We start from the raw sequence: 24,314 nt of genomic DNA, 5'->3' as shown, positions 1-24,314 counted from the left end.
GTTGATGATGTAGGGGCATGAGGTGGGATATGGACCCAAAGAACCCAAAAGATGATTAATACATCAATCAAAAAAATTCTAAGCTACAGTATAAACTGCCTAAAGATAGTTCAATGTGGAAAAAAGTTAAATAATTCAGAAATAAGAATTAACAGTCCAAAATAGTAATGACGCACTTCCCTACTGACCTGAGTGCATGTGAAATACACAACCTGGCATCTGTAAATTAAATGTATACCAAGTGATCATTTTAAGTTACTTTTAACTGTTTTTAATGGATTTTCCAAAGAGTCCTGTGGAAATGATGAAAAACGCTTATCTGGTCTTGTGTTTGTAAAACCTCATGGCTGATAATTGTCATAGTATTGAAAAAAAATTGAAAGTGAAGAAATTACTGTTTTTAATAGGCATATTTTCCTTGAAATACATGACCGTGTAAAGAATATATGCTAAAAGTGTTTAAGAGTAAATTTCTTTTCAAAAAATAATTAAATCTGTGACCAAAGGATTTTTATTCTTTGAGTTTACAAATTCACACATTGCAATTTGTTCAATCATCTTGTTCAGTGCAAAATTTATAAAATGACTGAAAAATAAAAAAAATTGGCAGAATTACAGTCTTTGTGATGTAAAATTATGGGTTGACATCACGATAATTGTTAATCTGTTCAAAGTACTACTATACTATAATTTAAAAAAGAAAAGTTCATGCAGAAACGGTAACATATATTGTCCGCAATGTAGTGTTAATTTTGACTTTACATCAAAATATGCCTTTGCTGGATACCAAATATATAGGGCGAAATATTAAAATCAGCCATGTTCAGCAAAATCCACACAACAGCATTGATCCTTTTCTAATTTGATTTGATTTGCTTATGTTATCCTTGTATGACAGTCAGTACAATATGGAACTTGAACACAACACAGTGAATAAGTATGCTGTAAATGAAATGGTGTGGCTGCATCCACATGCAGCAATAGGAGTGCCTTTGTCTCTCACCCCTCATTTCCAACCTGTCCCATCCCTGAAAAAATAGTTTGGTCTTATATTTATAATGTTAATAATTTCTGTATTTGTTAAAATGTGCGCATCTCAAAAACTTTTGATCATAAACATTTTCATTGTTTTTTATAGCTGACCAGTCAGTTAACCTGTTTATTTTGAATATTTGCGCATTTTTTCCTCAGTACTTTGACATTTTCAGATTAGCTTCTTATTCAATTTGTCATTTTCTAAAAGTTAAAATGCTCCTTTGTGTGGTCAAGCTTTCCACAAGCATCAAATGTGGTACTTCATATAGGAAGTCTGCCTCTAGAGGGCGGGCATCATGAACAGTGTTTGTTAGTTATTTCCTCCACATAAACTTCTAATTGTACTGTAAACATTGAACATGGCCGACGCCCGATTTTCCTGTCTAAAACTTTCACTCATTTTCGTTCATATGACTCTGAAACTCCAGGAAACGATTGGGAAGAAAGAGTTTATCTTGAAATATTGAGGTACTCGCCGATATTTTGCAAAATTTAATGAAAAAAATGCAAGGAAAATGCCGACAGGCTTACACAATGACCGTTTTCAGACTCAGAGGCATATGATCATCTGCAGATTATGCAACAGGCCCATATCACGTGAGGCCATGAGGGGATATCCACGCAACTCAGTACCAAACACTAGCGCACACAGAGTGAGCAAACACAAAGTGAGTACCCCTAACGTCAGCTCAGTAGTCTGTAATAGATCGTAGTCAACTATAAAGAACCTTGGAGAAAGGCTTAACACTGTGGCTATGCCGCTAAGTCCCTTTTGATTTTTGTCACAGCTCAAAATCGTTCTCCTGCACCTGAACCATGAACACCCCCACCAGTTTATGATATGACCCATCACAATGGCATGACGTCAACGGATCTTGACAGACGGAAGTAGTTGACACCAGCATACTGGTTTTTCAACTCTAATACCTTCTCTGTCTATAAATAGACACGAGAAGGTAAAAAACAAACAAATGTTAAAACTTTTCAAATAAAAATATTATTTTCCCCAAGCACGAAACCAAATAAAATACAAGCCTATGTTAATACACTTGTGTTTTTTGTCTGTTTTTTCCCCTGGCTGGCTGGTAGGTTTTTCAAAACTCCAAGGACGACAAACAATTTTTTTCTTTTAGTAGCCTACCATACTTTACTTGAAAAGACAATAATTAACAGAATTACAATGACTTTTTTTTCACATTTTTTTATTGGCTAATGACTATAGTCATTACATTACAATAACAATGCCATATCAACTCATGATGGTGGAGTTGAAGATTCATTCTTCTCATCTTGAGAAATTCCAAGAACTGTTCACACACGGTTACTGCCTTGGGTGAAATTTTGCATACACCTGTGTAAGCAGAAGAAAAGAAAGTTTCCTTTTAGACTGACAGTTCATCATGGAAAATTCCGTAATTGGAAGACAGAGGACCAGGCAATTTACATAACGATGCATAACTTGCATATTCTTTTCTGAAAATATTTTCTTTTTTATAGTTATTAATATGTGAATAGATTGCTCCAAAAGGAAAGGGATGGCCCACCGCTAAAATCCCCTTGTGGAAAAACCTGATCAAGACTTTGGATATGTTTTGAAATATGCACATGGTATATAGCAAACAGAGAGCATCTAAAAATGCTTAAGTGGGAAATCTATACAGTGATATCTTATATGTGTGTCCTGCTTAAAAATCTCCAGAAGCACATAACTCATTCAGAACACCAACATTAATTCATCTAAACTTGATGTAATTTATGAACACATCACACTGCCCATTACTATTTTCAGATTTTTCAATGCCATGTAAGGATGGGTTAAGGTTGAACTTTTGCAATTTCGGCAGTTTTTTGGAGAAATATAACTTGGCACGGCAGGACTGATGTGGGAAAGAAATATCTGACTTGGGGCTCTATAAGCTGAAAGATTTGGTTTATAGTCTGGTAGTTTTGCTCTGTTTGTCAGATGCTTTTTCCTTTTCTGCTCCTGGAATCATGTTGAAAGTGTCTTAAACTTATCAGCACAGTCTATATGAGTGTGATGTGAAATAGAATTGTTGACAACTGAATTATAGTGTGGACTAGAATTCACTTGTCAATTAGGACATTACACAGTCCACGATGACATGTAGTGTTCTATGTGTACAGTATACTCCTCAATAGTTGGCTTTATAACTTGGGGTTCTCTTCACACAGGGATTTTGAGCGATGGACCACCCCTGTTTTGCCACCAATCTATTCATATGTTAATAACAAACAAAAGAACACAATTTCACGACAAAACAAGATGTAAAGTATACTTATGTAAATTAGCCACCTTTTTTTTTCGTGGAAAACACTGTGATTACAAACACTTCTTAGCATACATGATTCCACATAAATGGTCCAGTGCAAAAAAAATCCCACCTGTCCCGCAATACGATCCAAATCCCGCTGTCCCTGACTGGTTAGCCTTCTGCCACCGTTGCCGTCTTTTTCTACGAGTTTCATTCCTTCAAGCGACTGTAGAACTTTCCTGGCCACTGACGATGAGCCTTTGCAGAAGTGGCTGGGGCAGGTGCCGTTTCGTTTCCGGCCTCCGTAGATTTTCATGACCGCGCCGACGCCTACTCCTCCTCTGAAGTAAAGGTGCCTACATAGTGATGCTGTGACGTGGAAAAGAGTATAGCATGGAAGTAAATAAACAACTTTCACAAAAAAAAACTTACATCTTTTAACTTTTTGATTCTAGCTTTAGTTATATTACTCTGAAGTTTCACTCAAATTTGTTGGCTAATCCATTCAAACTGTGTGGGGAAGTCTAAATGTGGATGCTTGACTCATAAGTACATAGTTACACTTAAAAGAATGGGTCAGGTGTCAGATTGTCTTGCCAGGAAATTTACTTACTACATTACAATTTCAATGGAAAACAAAAGGCTATGACACCTTCATAATCCTCTTACAGACTGGAACAAACTGGATCCCTGGGATCGAGTCCCTACCTTTAAAACCCTTTCACCCCCAGTTCCCTTTATACAGGTCCAACTTTACCATAGAAACCAATGGATTTGGGACAAACCATGGTGGTGAAAGGGTTAACACTCACAAAAGCTTAAACCCTGGTTCGAAAAGGCCTGGGATCGGGATTAACTGAGGTGTTAAAGGGACAAAGTTGGCCATTTTTTCATGAATTTTGTTTGATATGAGATACTATTTATATGCTTTGATATGTTGAAAGATAATGAATGGGTGACCATGCGTGTATTCGACCCCAGTTTTCGACAAATTAAATGAAACCATCGCGAAAATGAATTAATGGTCATGACCATTAATATATTTTTGCGGTGGTTTCAAGTATCGTATATAAAACCGGGTCGAATACACGCATGGTCTCCCATTTATACGGTATCTTTCGACATGTCAAACAATATAAATAGTAAATAAAAAGCCGACTTTGTCCCTTTAAGAAGATTATGAGGCGTTCCTGTCTTTTGTCTTCTCTTGGAATTACAGTCATTGTATAAATATGTTGCTAGCTTTTTGGATTAAATCCACACGGGGGTTTAAGTCACACAGTAAATTGATCACATGAAGTAATACTGAATTGACGCCAAATAAGTCTAATGATCTTCACTACCTTGGCGGAATTTTCATTCTATATTCTTACCTACCACACTGGATTACAGTCACACAAGATTGCTCAAAAACTTTTATGACAAGACATTATAAAAATATTGTATTGTGGAGTTGTTTCCTTACTTTCAACTTACAGGTAGAACGCACCTCGGGTACAGAAATTTGGGCCTTCAAATTTTATCAATTTTCTTCTGACCTACCACTTAAGGGGGCTCATTATGAAGCTCTTGGTGTAAGCGAAGTTTTCACTGTCTCAGTGTTTTTGAAAATTGAAATTTACATTTTTACTCATAGAGTTAACACAGGGATAGCAGCCATTTTGAATTTTCAAATATTGGTAAATCTTAGGCAATTTGTCTCTTCAGTACCAAAGTTTGTATGGTGACCCCTGATTTTTACTCTTGATTTGGTAAGAGACTGGTCGAAAGTCTCATTCAGGAAAGTTTGATCAAAAGTGTAAGTCTTTCACTTTGGAGGCGCATATTACCTTAAAAGGTGGTATTACTATAGCATGTGCCTTGAGTACAGATATTTGGACTAAAACGTTTACAACATTCTTTTGGCCTACTGCTTTGTGGGGTTCATTTTGAAGCTTATGGAGTAAATAAAGTATTCACCAGTTTTAGTTTTATGAAAATTGACCTTCATCAAGATAACACAGGGATAAGAGCCATTTTGAATTTCACATATCGGTAAATATTAGGTTACTTTTTCTCTTGAACCACAAGTTGCACCGTGACCCCTGATTTATACCCTTGATTGTGAAAGAGATTGGTTGAAAGTTTGCTTGAAGAAAGTACGAGCAAAAGTTTAAGTCTACCAGTTTTGAGGTGCGAACTACCTTATTTAATATTTTAGCGCATGATACCATGACTTTGTTCTCATACACTTTATGGATTGGTATTGTCGACAATACACCGGGATTTATGTTCAAACTCTGCTATGCCATGAATTTGGACATAAATCCTGGTGCCTCGTACACAACCTCACTATAGGCAGTGTGCCCTCTTAGGGGAGGCGAAAAAAATTTTTTTTTGAGTCAAATTGAAGAAACTTGACTTGGTGTGCGTCACCGCATGCATGAAAATGGTTATAAATAAAAGTCAGCAGTTGTAAGTGTAGCGCCCTCTATGGCAGTGTGTCTTTCTTGACTCCTGTATTCTCGTGTGAGTCAGTGAGAAAATGAAAACAACAATGGCTGCCTCCTTCCCCATCGATCGATCGGCAACACAAGTGTACAATCGGCACGTAGTATCATGCAGAGACTTATAGAAATGACATATTCAGCTACTTTTTCACCCAAAAACTACAAGGAAACATGTTATCTGTGAAAATTATGAATCTGCTGAGCATTTCTAGTCATTGACAGGCTTTTTACAGCTGCGTCAGTGACGCGTCAGATTACTTGTAATTTCAGTGCGTCAGGCGGATTTGCTCTGCGTCATGACGCGTCAAATTGGCTTAGCGGGCACACTGCCTGTAGGAGACACTGTATGTGACATTACCTGCTCTGACGTAATACCAGTCTGGATCGTATGGGCTAGTTCCTTATGTTTGCCAAGCTTAACGATGTCAACCCATTCTGGAACTTTAAGTTTGCCTGATCTGAGAGTGAAGAATAAGGAGAAAAGAAATTAAAGAAATTCATGGCAATAATGTATGTAGCTCATGTCATTAGTCCATGAAAGAGTGTACTTCCAAATTCTATGGCACCCATGCATTTCAAGGTTTGATAGCTTGGAGTCCAGTATGAACAGACAAGCTCCAAGACAAGCTAAAATATCAATGAAACACTAGTTTTGGTTCAAATATTCTTTGGAAACAAAGTTTGAGGTTGTTAATAGAGTATTTGGAATCAAAATGTGACAAAGCTTCATATAACATATTGAAGATCCACAGTGTTTGCTCAGTTCCATATTGAGAAGTCAATGAACACGATATTTGTTGGGTACAAAACTTATCTGATTCATTACTCACTTTTGAGAAAGGCAGCAAAAGCCTTTACAAATTCATTCTGTTCCACGTCTTCAACCGTCACACCCGGCATCTATGAAAATCAAAAGAGAAATTACTTAAATAAACATAGTGTAGTGTACATCCCACCAGTGAAGCTGAAGGCTCTGTGACACTGTAAAAAGCATAATAATGTGTAGCTGTGCAAACACAGCTATCTGTTGGCAGGGTAGCGTGTGTCGCTATGCGGGTCATCAAAAGGTCAACCCCGCCATGGATAGAACAAAACTCTGGTTCATTTACATAATTTGGCTGATTTCCAAGGAGACTCGAGTACTCAGGATTTTCACTCCAGCAGCATACTTTGACTTCTATTGCTATGCTAATAAGGACGTCGCGCGTTCAAACGTGAATAGCGTGACGGCCGGTCAGAGTGAAAATCTTGAGTACTCCTTGGAAAATCAGCCGAATTACGTAAACTAACCAGAGATTTTGTTCATAAAAGGAGTTTAGCAATAATCAGAGTTCAGGCAGGTATAGGTCATTTTATTGAATTACACTCACTTTTGTGTATTTCGCCATTCAAAGTGCAGACACAAGTTGGGTCGTCGTAATAGAACCATTTTTGCTGCCAGTTGGCCCGCAGCTATCCGGGGCGGAGTTGACCTTTTGATGACCCGCATAGTGACGCACGCTACCCCGCCAACAGTTAGCTGCGTTTGCACTACTAGATAATGTGATAAAACTTGCCAGTATGTTGACTCCTATCAATATTTCAAACACATATTTTCCCTTAAACTGTACATGCAAACTAATGAGAACCTTATAGGGTTGAATGGGCTGTGGTCCTGGAACTGCAGTGACCATGGCTTATGAAATACGGAGTTCAGGCGGGAGCAGGTCACCTCAACCCATCCGTTTCGACCCAGTAATGCAAACCAGTAACGCACACCCCCTTACTGCTGGTTGTGCAGCCTGTGGTCACTTCGACCTTGTCACTCATACTTGTTCTGGCACATGACCACATTTTACAGTAAATATATCATGCAACTTGCCTGGTAGCATTGGTGATGTTTATGTGAGAAAATCTATTTGCTTTGAAACAATAATTCAGCCGTTTTGATACGCAAAATACAGGCATCATGGCCTAGCGCCTGTGTGTATGTGGTGACAATATGCCATCTACGCCAATACCATTCACCTGCCAACTCAAGGCCATACAGGTTTTCGTACATGTTGCGTTCCGTGTTTTACAAGCTTCCACACTAGCCCTTCGAAGTGCTATGAGCATCGAATAAAACTGCTTTAGAGATAATTATAAAAGTTTGTCTCCTCAAAACAGAAGAAAAGGTATGAGGGGGTTGAGGTGATTGGGATGGTTGAGTTGAGGTGACCAGTTCTGACGGGTCGAAGTGACTAGAAGCCATTCAAGCAACTGGAGTATAAATGATGCTGTGCATGAGTTTGGGGAAAACTTGCCAACAAAGGGACGAGTAATTCACAAGGACATCTTCGGCTTATACATGTACAGAAGCCTTTGTAGGAGTGTCTTTTCCTAGTACTTGCGAGGTTGTTGTGTTTGAAAACATGGTCACGATATTGGGCAATGTGCTTTCATTGTCATAAAATGGTCACGGACTGTTTGCACATTCACGTCGTCAACCTGATTCCACTAAGCCTTTTTCCGGATTATAACTATGATTTCTGCATTGAGGCAGCTAAGACAAATGTGAGTACCACACACAAAACATTTGTTTAGTGTGGAGTTCAAGCTTGGTGAAACGTGATGGGCTGTCCACAACAGCCAACCTGAGGGGAACCACAAAATCACATTTGGTGCCAATTGTGCAAGCGGCGATAAATCTACTTTTTGGCCTACACAGCAACCACTCGGTCTACATTCTAAATATATGCCTTTATGCCAGATCGATCGTTAGCATTTTGACATTACCGCTCTGACAATGACGTGCGCACAGTTGGCTTTTCAAACATGATGGGGGCTGCCATCTTGAAAACACACGGTTCAGGAAACGTGGGTACCGGTAAAGAAATCAACAGCTCCCAAGTCCAGAGACAAATTGAATAAATGTTTTAATTTCAAAGAAATTACTGAATACCGAAGGATAGAAAGAACTCGATTTTACGCTGATTGACTTTTCATGCGTGTGATAATTCGCTGTAGAGCAAGAGCATAACACAGGCGCACATACTCACTTTGATACACAGGGCCAAAGAGGACACTAGCCGGGTTTCATTGGCTTAACTTTGGGGACGTGTTCACGCGAAATCTCGCGTGGTTTTATTTGAACCTGCTGGAGTCGTTAAAAAAATTGGCAAATTTGTCACCATTCACGATAATTTCGGGAAATTTTAAGTGTCTTCCGTGAGCTCATTGATGTAACGTTCCAAACAGTTTGCATTTGGTGTCCAACGATTGCATGGAACTATGTCAGTTTAAAAAATACCCTGAGAAAGTTTTCGGTATTTTAACTGAGCTAAGGGGTCTCTGGAAGTATGACCTCTGAACTTACTTCCGCCATGTGAGTTTCGCCTGTGCTTTCGAGCCTCGCACAGTAATGAGATATCTCTGTGTTCTGAAGAATAATTTGCAAGGTTTCACCCTGCTTCTCCTCTATGAATTGCTCATTTTCATCTGAAACAGCGTCCTTTGCCTTGTGAAATCCACGATGGATTCCGAAGTTACCAGAGACGGTCGGTTGTTGGATTTAATCGACGACAAGTGGAGACAGGACAAACTACCCAGCGACGACATTGCCGTACCGCAGCAGGAATTGCCTGAAATCGACCAAGACAACGAGAGTAATACAGAGTCTGTCCGGGAACAGGAGGAGAAGTGGGTCGATCTTGCTCTTCAAACTCTCCAGGAAAATCATCCATCGGGACAGAACGCGTGATGTTCGCATAGTTATCAATAACTTCAGCTTCTATGTTGATGTACTGAACTTTGTAGCTGAAGGTTCATGCGACCTCCTTGATTCATGTAATTCGTAGTGTAATTGTAGTACAAACTTTGAGAAAAACGACTCTTTTGTTTTATTTTCTACCGTTCGTGTTATTCGAGGAAATTCCCTAATCAGTAGTTGATTTGTGGCGAAAAAATGACCGCCTCCTCTGAGCCAATTTACTATACAAAATCCGGGAAAATTTTGATGTTAGGAGAAGGGGATTTTTCCTTCTCCAAATCGCTCCTCAGATATGTAAATAACCCCCGCGACGTCATAGCAACGACTTATGAAACCGAAGAAACCTTGCAGAAGCACAAGAACGCCGCCGGCAATGTTGATGAGTTGCAGCATAAAGGTGAGTTGCATACAAAGAGAGGTTGCCAGTTCTATTTAGTATCATTGTATCATAAATATCATTTTAGATTAGAACCCTTCTTTATAATATCACAGTTACAAGGCGAGAGAAGAAAATTACTCACCGAATTCGCATAAGCAATCATGATCTAGCAGTTGAAAAAGGGAGACACACTGTTCCAAAAACCCCAATTACTGAAAGATACTGCAATCAGTGTAACACTGGCAATATTGAAGATGAAATGCACTTTTTATTACATATTAGTCTGTTAGACATACTAATTTCAAAGAAAAAACTTTTTCAGTAAAATTAATCTCCCAAATGATACAATTGAAAATCAGCATATTTCTCTTCTAACAAAACAAGAGTTATCTTTTAATGAACAACTTGCAGATTATATTTTTACTTTTTATAAACAAAGAAATACCTAGTTATATTTATTATTAGCTACTATTATTCTACTGTTTTATTTCATCTTTATCAGAGAAAAGTTCGAACTTATTTATTGAAAAAAGTTGAAACTTATTTTTGTATACACTTTTGTTGCCACAAAATGTGAAGTAAAACCTATATTTACAAGCAAGCAATAAAATACTATTATTACTATAATGCACCATTTCCATTTATAACATATATGATGTGTTACCTCCCACCGTGTTCTTGTTACTTTTAAAATTCTCAGACTGGACATACAATTATTGTTATGTTGCAGCCTTTAGGCAGAAGATTGAAATAAATAATCAAAAAAGGAATAAGGCTGAACAAAAAAAATTGTGCTGTTCCGATAACCCGACCTACCCTATTTTGTACCTGCCTACCCTCACACGTTTGTTACTTGGCATTTGATTTTTGCTTGAATGAGGATGTCTTTTATGTTCTTTTTCCTTTTATATGTATGATACATTTTTCTGGAAATGTTGTGGCCATTGTTTGACCGCCCTGAACCCCTGAAAAATGCATATTTAAAAAATAAAAATATTTTGGAAAAAAAATTCCTGCCGACCCACCTACCCAATTTTTGAAAACCATGTTATCGGAACAGCACAATTTATTTTTTTTAAGGAGTAACAAGTCAGTCATCAGTTGTTTTAGGGAGGATGACTCATGCACAGAGTTCGCCACAGGGGGATTTTTACGGGTAGGCCACTCCTCTGTTTTTTAGAGCAGTCTATGCATATTAATAACAGTACAAAAGAATACATTTTAACGACATAGAAATATGCAAATAATGTATTGTATGTAAATGGTCGCCCTCTGTATTTCAAAGCTATGGAGAACACCTATGCCAGGATCAATAGGCAATTTGCTCTAAACTTTAGAGATATCAGAACTCTTAGTATCATTATGTAGGAAATTCCTGAAATTTCCGTAAATCAGCCATGCACCAATGGATATCATATTAGAATATGTAAACCTGCGTACCTTCAGTCTAAGACTATTACAAAGAAAACAAGTGGCATATCAAATGGGCTTAGAGTGAACAAAACCAAGTATCCCTTTTCCTGCCAGACAGTAATAACTATATCACTTCCCCATCAGCAAAGTCAGTAAAAAGCCGTATTGAGCCAAAACAAGACATATTTTCACCCACTTGGCTTGGTATGTTATAGCATCTTTTGTCTAAAAAAATCAACTTTACGGTATTACGGTATGTTTTCAACAGCCTTAAAATGTACAATATTATGTTAAAATACATCATATGGAATACGTTGTGCGTCATTAATTTTAACCATCTTGACCTGGTGGTGAAATATGGACTTGGCAGTAAAAGTTAAATCTGTAAAGTTAACCAAGGTTTCGAGTAGATTTCCCAAAGTTTGTCACTGCAGGTAAATTGAGTGACCAAAGAAAAGTTACCATATCAAAATTTCCAAAGGACTTTCCTGAAACCATAGCCACTGTACTGTACGTCATAAATTTTTTTGTCCAAAGTCCCACTGTGTGTGCTGCTATATATGCTAACGTATCACTATCAGAGTTAAACTCTCATCAAAAGTCATTACATCATCAATATTTTTTCCATACAGGTGTGACTGTATTATACAATGTGGATGCAACCAGTTTAGCCAACAGTGCTGGTTTGAAAGGTCTCAAGTTCATGTACATCATCTTTAATTTCCCACATGTTGGTGGAAAGGCCAGTGTGGGACAAAATAGAAAGTTACTGAAAGCGGTCTTCCTCAGGTAAGTGAAACCAACAGATGTCAGAAATGACAAAGATGGGAAAAAATCATTTTCATTGCATAGAATTGAAACTTTTTGGTTTAAATTAAATAATAAAAGGGTACTACTACAGTTGTCCTTATATGGTGTTTAATCACTGCAACTTTTAAATTTAAAAATTGTTTAATCCTTGAGTTAAAGGTCGTTCCGTTTGCAGCTACATTCTTTTCTTTTTGATAAACATTGCCACTTCCCAGAAATTGGCAATTAATGTGGTTCTAACGTCATGAAGCAAATGCAGCATTTCAGATTGTAAGGTAGTTCACCAGTTTTGTAGCTTTCCAATGACTGGAAGACTGTTTAAATGAAGCTGCCTTGGTCACAGTAACCAGTTTCGCTACAGCTGCCATTCAAAATTTTGGAGATGTACAAGGAATTTTAGGCTATATTGTACGCAGCAACAGACCTGGTGTATGGATTCCATGCACACAGCCACTGGCAAGACAGTCCCTCCCTTTTAGTTTTATTTATGAATTTCTTGAAATTTCCTTACGTCACCCCCCCCCCCTGCAAATTCTGTCAAAGTTACTGTAGTAACTAAATCCTGAGGTCTGTTGTACTTTTTGTCTGTCCATCAGCTGTGCTGATTTTCTCCACCATGAAGGTGAAATTCACATCACCCTTTGCGGAGGTCAAGGTGGAACGCCAGCAGACAAACCACAGCGGCAATGGGGAAACAGCTGGCAAGTTGTTGCCATGGCTGCATATGCAGGCCTCATCCTATCCAGCACTGCCACCTTTGACCCTGTGAATTACCCAGAATACACCTGTACAGGTTTCAGGTATGTATGCAGTGTACTGCATGCACAGAAATCTTGTAAAATGTGACACTCAATCAGATTTTGTTAATACAGTGGTTTACTTTGAACTGTTGACATTACAGGAACTACATACTGTCAAAATGAGGAGTTTCCAACACTGACAGGTGTAATTATCCTCTAGGCGGTAGTATCAGTCAACAACAAATACATTAAGTCTGTGAAAACAGTGTTCATTCTAGGATGTAAAAACAAGGGGCCACTGTGGCCATTTTAGAAAATCGGGAGCCATCGTCATCACACATGTAAAACCTTGAATTTTCTGCAGAAAATACTATAGTCTATTAAGTCAAGAAAAGGAAAATACTAGAAATAGGTCCCCACCCCCCCCCCCCCCCCGGTAACCAACCAAGCTTACTGCAAAGTTGTCCCGTACATACGCAACAGGCCAAAGAATGGCAACAGCAAAGTAACCGTTTGGTTTGATTCAATTGTTTACGTAACTTTTGTGATGAATTATTGTTATGTTGGACTTGAACAACTGTACAAATTGCTAAGGACTGTGATTTTGACTGTGGAAACGATCGTGATCAAAGCTTAGTGCGCCGGTAGGATTTCTCCGAGAGTGGCCCCGATTTGCACGAATCAACATTTACTCATACACTGATACAGCACGACAGTGTAGCCTGTACGACCTGAATAAAGTGATCGATACACCAACTGTTAAACATAACTTGTATGTATTAGAAAATTTTCGAACATTGGTTCTGACCAAAGGGTTTTACACAGCGGTGTTGTTCTATGCAGAGAACTGGCTTCTCTGGATAACGAGATATGTCCAACCTAAAATGTGTTGCTCTTCAAAACGATCCTCTGGCCAAGCATGGATGCCTTCCTTGTGTTCAACGTTTCGTTTGTATCGACGGTAGACGTTGTAAACGCTTCAATTTAAGGACTGCCTGATCATCCTGGATTCATCAACTATACTGGTGTTAAAAATCCGAGTGGTGACTAGCTTTTCACCATTACGCAGCGGCTAGTGCCGTTGTTTACATTCATCCCCACATGCGCACGGCTCCAATACACACCGTTGCCCCTACATCAGTCCTTTCTACCCAGCTTCCTATGCACCACCATATATTACTAGTGGATATTTAATTGCAAAGGTCGATGGGTAACTGAATCGTTTTACATGCCACACTATGACTGAATTAATGACGTTTGGGGAGCTACGCGAATGTATGAACTACGTTAACTCAGCGTGATCGACCCAATCATATAATGTTGCACCCTTAGTGGCGCATCAAACGTAGAAATGAGGGCCATTCAGGATTTTATTGCGCGAATTGCGCAATGGCGCGTCCTAGAATTAACTCTGTGAATAGTACAAACATTGTTTTGAAGTTGGTCACGAATAGTCAACACCACACATCCACACATATTCCGCTCAGCATGCATAATTTGTGTATATCTGGTGATGTTGTTACCTCCATCCAGACAATGTTTCAACTTTCACAGAGTTTATTTCTTGTGAACCACTGATATTACCATAAGACGACAGATACCCCTGACAGTGTTGGCATCTCCTTAATTTAGACAGTTCCCGTATTGCCACCAGTTCAGCCCAAACCACTGTAAATGTTTTTTATTCAAAATGTGTCAGTAGTGTAAATCTCTCAACAAACTATTTCAGCAATTTATCATCATGCTAATAGTGTTAAAAGGAGGTTTAAGTCATAATTTTGTTGTCAGATATGAGGAGGTCTGAGGGCAATGAGTCAGTGTTTTTGTTGGCCATGCAAGCGTTCAAATCATCTACTTTCCCTTTCACATAAGTACCCTTGGATATTGAAAAAATACATACTTTTATTGATTGATTACCTTTTCATATGTTCTGCAGAAGTCAGGACAAACCATTCTTTACTAAGGGTGGCATCATACATATATTTGTGAAAAGTCTGCCAATCCCAATGGAGTTGCCTGATGCTGTGGAAATCAATGCTGTCATTGGTGAGAAGAGGATGGTGTTCCAGTGTCCCCCTAGCCTAGCTGAGTTTATCAACAGGTAAGTGTTCCAGTGTTCCCCTAGCCTAGCTGAGTTTATCAATAGGTCAGAACTGTTATAACTTACTGATATTTAATCTGAGTGGCTCGTCATCACACCTTGTGCAACATGGTACAGTACAGTGCAGTTGTATGATCAAGGGGATGGGTTTTACCTGTGCAGGGTTTTCCACTAGGGAGTTTTGAGGGACGGGCCATCCCTCTGTTGTTTGATCATTCTATTCATATGTTAATAACAACAACAAAATAATTCATTTTCACAACAAAAGCATATGCAAATTATACATTGTTATGTAAATTTACAGTCCCCTGTCTTTCTAAGCTGTAGAGAACACTGCCTATGTACTAGTAAGTTGGGCTGGAAAAGTTATGAAGACAAGAACATTGCAAATTTTTTTCTTGGTCACTGTAGAATCCGTTGGTCTCGGCAGACATTGTCACTCAAGAGTTATCTATAGAGTTGAAAGCTGCATGTATAGATAGATTTGGCTACACGTTTTATGTGAATGTGAACACATAACGTCACAAATTTCTGTGATGATGTCATCAACTTGTGCATACTGTCTCGACATACACAGAGCCGGCGTTGAGTATTTATGTGAAGACAGCTGTTTTCACGTAATTTGTAAACATGCAAATTTAATGCTCATCTTTAGGTAGCAAAACATGATATACACTCTGAATCATACATGCACGCTATTTAATAGTTAGATATATGACAGTGGTATACTCAAAGATATTCATTTATATTCGTTATTTGTATGTGAAAATTTCTTCGTCGATTCGCATAGTCAACCCAATGCCTACCTATCCGTGTGATGTGCAAACAGACTATGGGGACCCGAGCTGAATCATTTTTTGCGTGTGCCACATGAACGGGTGATGTAACATGTTGCCAAACTGATTTTTGCATTGCGTGGATTCTCCGCATTCATGTTCTCGTAAAACGTGCAGCCAAACCTGTCTAATATCTCTGATTTTATTTGAATCATTCAAGTGCAAAACTTGGTATGACTGCATGATATCTCAATGACCTGCAACAGCTTGCAAGTAAATGAACAGAACTTAGTCTATTATGAGGAAAGAATGTCTACATAAATCAGTCCATTCCAAAGATTTTGCAAGTCTCTTCACAGAAAATTAGACATGCAATCATAATCTTGCTTTTTGCATGTTTGCATTTAAACAAACAGCATTGCCGCAACACAATTTGAAACAACAATTTGAAACAGATAATGTGATGCTAATCATGTGTATTTCAGTTGAAAAGCAAAACAAAACGTTATGTTTACAGTTTCTACAACATGAATTTTTTTTTCAGGGATCTTTTCACTGAAGAGTCGCATCCTATACAAATCATGAAAGATGCTTTGATGGGGGTTTTGAGGTCAGCATACAAGGATTTGACAGTGTTCAGCTCGGACCAGTTAAGTGTGGTGGTTGGAAACCATGGCAACGTCAATGCATATGAGCTGTCTGTGCTGTCGGAAGGTGAGGTCAGAGAGAAGACTGAGGATTGCCATGAGGTGGGTGAGGATGGATGTGTTACTGGGTCTGACACTGGAAGTGTGTGTGATCCCTGTGGTGTAGCCGTTGATGAGAATGGACCATCCTGTGTACAAGAGTGTAAGCAATCTGGGGATGAGATACCATGCATTGTAGAGCATGGCTCGTGCATTGACCAGAAACGGGGCTCTGTAAACTGTCATCCGACTATAGTCTCTGCATCAGCAAGTTCACAGGAACACAAAAACATTCATGTGTGTAATGAGAGTGGCTCTCCTGGCAAGTATTTCCTCAGATCAGATTTACTTGTCCATGCCAGTGATATTGTGAGTCAGTCTGACTCATCGTATCATGTTTTGTGGGGGAGAGTGTTTTCCCAGTGTACTATCAAGCCTGGCAACTTTCCAATCAAACACCAACTTCTGTTGCTGGCACGTTCAACACACAGTACCGTCAAAGGTGACATCACTGCGCTACTTCATAGCCTGCTAGGTGGGGATGCTGAAATCAGCTTTGAAGAATTTTTCACGGATGGAAGGTGTGGCAGCCATGAGTCATGGCAGCTTATAGATAACATTCTTCGGGGTACAGCCATCAAAGTTACCAAGCATGGTGAAGCAACAAGTGTTGGAAATTTGAACTTTGCAGACGGAGAGATAATCTTCGTTAGTTTCTGGTTAGATGCACTTGCCATGCTGACTTTCAGATTCACAGATGTACGTTTGATGTGGACCAATGACAATAGATGCTGCAGGAATTTTCGGTGCAAGCTTGCGGAAGTCTCTCAGGATGCGTCGTCAGCTTTTCCATTCTTAAAAATGTGTAACCTTGCCTTTGAATCGTACAGTTTGTATGCACCAACTTACATCCATGATATAAGTCTCTGGGAGAGCCCTGGTCTTCCCAGATTGCAGGAATCCGCGTTCTTTTCCACTCTCCGGGAAGTCTGCCATCACCAGGTTTTGGACGTCTTCCTCAAGGATCAATACGTCCATCCCAAGACGGGAAGTCGCAGTCGGTGCTATCGCATGACGTACACTTCAGCAGACCGGGCTTTGTCAAAAACGGAGGCTACAGAGTTACAGATACAGTTCAGACAGGTACTCAGAGACAGGCTGGGCGTGTATTTGAGATAACGACATCCTGCTATGTGTATATGTGAGACAGGCTAGGTGTATATCTGAGATAACGACCTACCGCTATGTGTTTATGCGAGAACAATTGTCACATGCAACTTCTACGTGAAGGCAAGATGCTTGTATCAACCCTGTCGAACATAGACTGATAAACAACACTGTACAATAAAACAATGCAGGCAGTATACTACCTTTCTACATGCTGGAAATAGACAAGCATAACAATCACAATGAGAGACAGTAGATACATGTACACAAAGTTCCGCAACTCACCTGTCTGCTTGGGAAAGGTGTGCCTTGGAATGGACACAAAATCTCTATTATACAGACACTAACCCTGTATGTAGCGTGATAAATTGTCACGAATATATGATACAAGTACAGTGAAAGTGGTCAGTCCTAATGTCTATTACAAAGCCTGTATGAAGTGGCTTTCATTCCAATTGACTCTTTCCAAATCAATACATCAAAAAAATTGTACATCAAATACCCTATGACACTTAACACTTCTATTATGTTTTTCAGCCTTTTAATATATTTTTATTTGTTTTGTGGTACATGTATGTGTATTTGCCCAGGAAAATGTTTAAGGTAGAGTAAGTTTTGGAGACACACTTGGACACTAAGTTTTTACAACATTGGAGTGATATGCTATGTGTGCTGACTATATCTGTAACCTGTGGAGTAAAATGAATCTTCACCGTTACGTTTTTCAAGGAAATAAAACAAATTTATTATTACCCTTAAAGTTATCATGTTACAGCTGCCATTTTGAAATCAATGTCAAATATTAGATAAGTGTGTCTCATTTGTGTTCAAGGTGACCCCTCATTTTCACTCACTATTATAACAGAGAATAGTTTCCCTGAAGAAAGTAAGAAGAGTTTAACCCTTTGGGTGCTGTAATTTTTCCCACCAAAATTTTAGTGCAACATTTTACTGATTTGTATGAATTTTTCTCTGCCTTTTTCATAATTTTGGACCAAACTGACATCACATTTCACTGGCTAGTTTTTAATCAAAATTTTGGCAAAAATCTGAAAAAAAATTACTCTGGTATATTTTATGAAGACGACTAATATGGCGCTCAAAGGGTTAAAACCATTTGCTTCAAGACACATATTGTATTGATAATGACATATACACCAAACATATTTTCACAAAAGAATACCTTTCAATAAGAAGACTGACAACATTTATTCATTGTTGTTGAAAAAATTCAACTTTTTATTCCTAGAAAATTTGTAAAACCTACAAGTACATGTAAAATTTGTCATAATAAAGAGAACCTTTTTGTTCCAAAGATAATGGTAAGAAGATGGCATGCTGAAAGATATATTTACTTTAAAAAGAATTAAGTTGATACTGTTTTATCTACTACCTAAAACATCATAATTAATTGTACTTTAGTTAATAATATTTTGGAGTTATTTTAATTGAAAAATAAAAATAGTCATACTTGCTTAATAAGCACTAAATCAGACTTTCCAAGATTGAATTTTTACAAGTTTTTAACAACCTTCTGAAACAAATGCAGCTTCCATTGCACGAGCGATAGCGAGTGCACATATGAAGTGAACTGGTCAAAACAGAGTGGTATACTGTTGCTGGGTGTGATTTATTGCTATTATATCATAACAGTATATTGAAATTCTGCCGTGGAATTCCACGCTCAAACGGAAAGCTCACGCATGTGCCAGCCGTGGTATACCGCGAATATACCATGGTTCTTTTCACGTCTTGACCAATCAGATCGCTGTATTTGTGCTATCAAGATACAATGTACTGGTATGATATAATTTGTATTTCATCACATTTTTGAGGAAGAAAATGTGCTTGTCTTATAGAACTAAATAACAATGAAAATATTGTCAAAAGCAGTGTCTTTGCTGTGGCTGGTAGCTACTGGTAGGTAAATTTTGCCAGGGTTTCCCATGGTAGATAAATGTAACCATATAAGGGAACATACAAAATGGAACTGGTGTTCCAAAACCATGTATCTGCATTGAACACGATTGGAACTAATTTGGGATAATTTGATGGTGAAGTAATGTCTTTAAAATCTGCAAATGTAAGCTCATCTGCTTTTCTTTCACGTTACATACTTGTTTTTATGAGTAATTTGTAATATTGAGACATTCAGCTACAGGGCACCTAACATTTTTGAGAAATTTGAAATATATAAAGATCCAATTATCCCAAATTAGTTCCAATCGTGTTATTCTTCAACCTTAGCAATAAACACTGAAAAGTTACACATTGTCAATAGTTACAGTTATGTGAATTGAAAGCTACATATAGACATGTACAATTCTTATTGAAAAAACAAGTTAAATTCAAAGATCAAAGCATGGAGGTAAACATCTCCATGATTACAGTAACTCACTATTTACATTATTCAATACTGATGACATTAAAAAAGTCAATTTTGAAAACAAGATATTTAGGATTTAGAATATACAAGAGATTATATAAATTTAGGATAACTGGGAAAATACTGACAAAAATTCAATGATGTAACACTGCCAAGTCAAATGAGTAAACCATTGTTTTCACACACCACTGGTACTGGTACGTATGAAATTTTACTCAATATGTGAACACTTCGTCTTTTTTCAGACTTCAAGAAGACAGAATTGAGATAAAATTTCATTCCTGAACAAATGACCCTAAAGGATTAGCATGAGTTAGACTAAAGTAAATAAATAATCTTTACACACTCCACGTTCAGCCACTCTTTATGCAAAGGATAGCAGACACTGGGGCTAACTCATCATTGTGTACCAGCTCATTCACTACTATGCACAGAAAAGTAATATTTGTGACTAGATTTTGTCAACATTGGTACATGTCACTGTCATTTTCATTGAATTGTAGAAATCACGTCTCAAATCATGTGACCACATACATGTACTCCTGCTATGAACACAGCCAAGTCCACACAAGGGCAAAAATTATCTGAATCTATCACTAGTAGTCAATGTCCCACTGGCAACACTAGATTTCATACAGTGCTACTATAAAGGGCAGTGTCCCTGTAAATGTTACTGGGATTCCCCAATCATGCTACTGAGGTTCTCCCTTAAAGTATCCAGACAACTGTATCAGAGGACAACAATTGTACCAGGTTCCTTCCCTGACCTTAGCAACACAAAGGAGTATGTATCATAATGGTTATACCCTATGCATCTACCATAACAGACCTTTGCAAATCACCAGAGGGGTGCTGATCATAGGTACTCAGTGTTGCCTTGATAGTTGATCAATGGACTGGAGAGTGACGCTGGAGGCTGAACCTGAGTAGTGGCATGAAGAATGGAAAGTTTGACACCGCAAATCGGCAAGAAGTCCAAAATCAACAAAACAGAACATCCAACCTAAAAAAAGTAATATCCGTTGATCGAAAATACCTTCAAAAGTTCAAATCTTTTAATACTCTGGTAACTACATTTAAAGGATATATGCCAAGTGTAGGCAAAATTTCACTGTCAGGCAATTTTAGACATCCACGTTGCCAGTCTGCCATTGGGAATTGTACTTTCACACCCATAATCCTTTGCACTTGCACAATTACTGGCATTCAGCTTTCCATTGACTATCTGGGCAATACCGAAGCACCTGAGGCACAGATGTTATGATATGCAATGCGCCGATCCCCAAACCCTCACATGGTATGGGGATGGGTTATCCTCTGGACATTTGCTACACATAGTCGCGGTTCAAGTTTTGTGGAATTGTCCTATGGCCACGTATCCAGGGTATCCGTCCTGGATCCATTGGTCACAACTGCACCATCACAAACAGCAACCTTTGGCTACTGCCTTCCCTAACGTCATCTGCACAATGTACAATTTGCAGCAGCTTTGAAGTGTTTTTGTGATTGGCAGAATGTCATAATTTACAGCAACTTAAGGAGTCGGAAATGAGTTATTCTCAACCTGATTGGCTGCTTGGAAATAAATCAATAAGAGCAATGGGTTTCAGCCAATCTATTGGCTAGACACTTCCGAGATCTACACAGTAGCTCACCTGATACACTTCTACATCGAAAGGCAAATTTTCTTTTCCTCACACACATTCCATATTTTGTAACACTGTCATTTCTTTTCTGTACATCAAAGCTCATTCAACAATAATTGTAAAAGATACACAACTCAGCCTCAGAAAAATGATTCACAGTAAAATGCATAAAATATGATAACATTAGTTTGTAATCAGTACAAAACAGATAATCAAGTCTGCTTAAAATTCAAAACATTTCACAATGAATAGAATTAATCAAGTATTTTGACAAATACTATCTCTTTACAGTAACTACATTGAAGTTAAACAATACATCAATATTTTATATTTCTGAAATAAACTATCATTCTAATGATACATAGTTTTTAAACTGAAAAACTTGGTATTTATTTTCATCATCAATCACTTCTCATATTCCCCTCAATGAACAGGTTTTAAAAATTTTTTTTGAGATGACAATTTGTCAGAGTCATGATCTAACATGAAGCTCACAGCTATTGTTTTGCAACTGTCTCTATACTACAGATGCTACTGTCTCTATACTACAGAGGTGAGACATTTCAATTCAGGTCTGATGGCTCAACACGGAGTTGAAAATAACAGTGTAATAATATGAGCTCTCATATCGGCTGTAATACAGTATTGTTGTCAGTAGAGCCACAAGTAGGAGCCTCAGTTGGATCAGCCATACGCTGACAGATTTTTGTAACGCTGAATTTCAATGTATGGATTTACTCACCTCTATTATGCATGACTTAAATCTCCTATAAATGACATGTTCTAATTTTTCTGTCATTTTGACTATTATTATAATTTCCTATACATTTTTTTTCAAGTTGCATGCCATTCATGTCAAAGGCAACACAACTAAACTTCCAGTCTTTCGTTCCCCCCTCTATTGTAAAAACTAATGTACTAGTTTTATCAATAGTTCAGATGCAAGTCAGTATTTCTGCACTGATAGTGATACTGACTTCAAATGCACTGCTATTCAACTTTTAAATCGTAATAGAAACTTTGCCATTTCAAGCAAGTGTCTATATGCTGCTACACAATTGAAAGCTACTACTGAGGTCCTTTTGAAGTTCACGCTCAATATCTATTCAGCTACACAATTGAAGGCTACGGCTAAGTTACTGTCCACACACTAACATCTGTAACACTGACTAACTTATGGTAATCTATCACACCGGCCCATTTTGAATACTTCAGTTGCAGTTAGGAACGCCAATACTGAACACTGAGGGCGGTATAACCCTCCAACCCAACCCCTGACATGAGACAGAAATCATGACACAACACTGCAGCGTGTGAAAATCACTTGGTTCCAAATAGTGAGAACAAAAATACAAAAAAGTTCAAATAAAGTAAAACTCATATTATAGATAGCTTTTCAATAATAAATTGAAATAAAATTACAGAAAAGAATCTCATGCTGGCAGTGATAAATGTAGGGAGCAGAGGTGACGTGTTATACAGTGACACCTGTACGCTGTGTTCTCCACTTTCTTATGGTGAGATATATTCTGCATGAAAGGTGGAACCTTTCTTTCAAAAAGCAAGGTGGAACCTTGCTTTTTGCTCCAATGGCAGAGTCTGTGTAATATCAGATGGAACACTCTCACCCTGATGAAGTGTATGTATCAAAAGAATACCAGTGCTCCCCTGGTGTTATCATCCCTCAGTGTACTGTCATATGATTCAATTAGGATTCTCTGGAATTTCCCTTGAGTCAGCACACCTATGTAGTACAGAATTTCTTGAGAGAAATAGCAGACAGTTCAGACAGAGAAGCATGAAAATGGCCCAGAGTAAAGATTGAGAGGCAGAATACAGGGCAGATCGTCCATGTAGCCGACACGAACACGAAGTGTCTGTTACGGCTACCAAAAAACTATGAAAAATAGTAAAGAATGGGCTACAAAATCACTATCAGTTTTAAGTTGCAGGTAGAATAAGTCTGTGCCTTAGTAAAAAATATTATAAAAATAGTAGAAAGTGAAGAACCAGCTGAAAGTTAGTTGAGGAGACCTTAACCGCATATCATTTGCATCTCATTGTCGGCTACATGGACTGTGTGCCGAATACAGGGTGTCACTGCATGGTGCAACCTTTGTCTTTTGTATGGTGTACGTGACCCACAGCACAAATTCCTTGTCCTGAGGTGTGAAAAAGAAAACTTCTATCTGAAATGGATGGATGGGAAGGGGATTCTGAATTTGATCTCTGTAGAGGGCAATGGGGTTTAACCTATTCACCCCCAAATTCTCAGTAAGCAGCTCCACAGTCACCATTGATAACAAGTGTTTTGGGGTCACACCATGGTGGTGAAAGGGTTCAGAGTTGACTTGCTTCACCCCCCTCAAAAAGGACCATTTGAACTTTTCCATACAACCAACATTATGTAGAAATCCGGCCTCTGAAACTGCAGTAATCTTCCTGAGATGGTATTCCGTGACGACTCTAGACAAACTGTCCCTCCATGCCATCACCTGTTCCAATCAGGGCTTCTCTAGGCAAGGAAGCATACATGCTGCTGGCTGGGGTTGGTGTACGGGGCTGTCAAGTCAAAACCAATGAAAAGAATGAGAAGTTACATGATTTGCAAGACATCAATTTAGTATGCTACAGTTTTTTTTTATTGGCAGTAATACACAATCAGTAACAGCATGAACTGGCC

General features: G+C 38.3%; 3 protein-coding genes across 3 annotated transcripts in view; 1 reads left to right on the top strand and 2 right to left on the bottom strand.

The window, feature by feature from the left end:
• Positions 1-2,202: 2,202 nt before the first annotated feature.
• On the bottom strand, positions 2,203-8,957 carry LOC139129861 (small ribosomal subunit protein eS19-like). The gene is given in 6 exon segments (XM_070695542.1): positions 2,203-2,386; positions 3,439-3,677; positions 6,156-6,191; positions 6,194-6,255; positions 6,624-6,697; positions 8,818-8,957. Coding segments are annotated over 5 exon segments (441 nt in total). The 5' UTR covers positions 8,818-8,957; the 3' UTR covers positions 2,203-2,356.
• A 153-nt stretch (positions 8,958-9,110) lies between these two features.
• Positions 9,111-19,083, top strand: LOC139129860 (ferredoxin-fold anticodon-binding domain-containing protein 1-like). Its single transcript, XM_070695541.1, has 5 exons — positions 9,111-9,924; positions 11,952-12,108; positions 12,726-12,929; positions 14,806-14,970; positions 16,291-19,083. The coding sequence occupies exons 1-5, from the start codon at positions 9,723-9,725 to the stop codon at positions 17,609-17,611; spliced, it is 2,049 nt and encodes a 682-aa protein (XP_070551642.1). The 5' UTR covers positions 9,111-9,722; the 3' UTR covers positions 17,612-19,083.
• Positions 18,809-24,314, bottom strand: part of LOC139129219 (nephrin-like) — a 45,100-nt gene continuing 39,594 nt past the window's right edge. The window contains exon 21 of the mRNA XM_070694861.1: positions 18,809-24,193. Within this exon, the coding sequence (XP_070550962.1) occupies positions 24,098-24,193 (96 nt within the window). The 3' untranslated portion in view covers positions 18,809-24,097. The remainder of the gene's footprint in view (positions 24,194-24,314) is intronic.

The sequence above is a fragment of the Ptychodera flava genome, chromosome 3 (assembly GCF_041260155.1).
Source record: "Ptychodera flava strain L36383 chromosome 3, AS_Pfla_20210202, whole genome shotgun sequence".
NCBI lineage: Eukaryota > Metazoa > Hemichordata > Enteropneusta > Ptychoderidae > Ptychodera > Ptychodera flava.
This window is presented reverse-complemented; position numbering and strand designations above follow the sequence as displayed.

Bases quoted from the DNA above. Each gene is read 5' to 3' on its own strand.
- LOC139129860 (XM_070695541.1), top strand. From the start codon at position 9,723: ATGACCGCCTCCTCTGAGCCAATTTACTATACAAAATCCGGGAAAATT. The intron at 9,925-11,951 runs GTGAGTTGCATA...TTTTCCATACAG, and splicing joins TGATGAGTTGCAGCATAAAG to GTGTGACTGTATTATACAAT. The intron at 12,930-14,805 runs GTATGTATGCAG...TATGTTCTGCAG, and splicing joins TACACCTGTACAGGTTTCAG to AAGTCAGGACAAACCATTCT.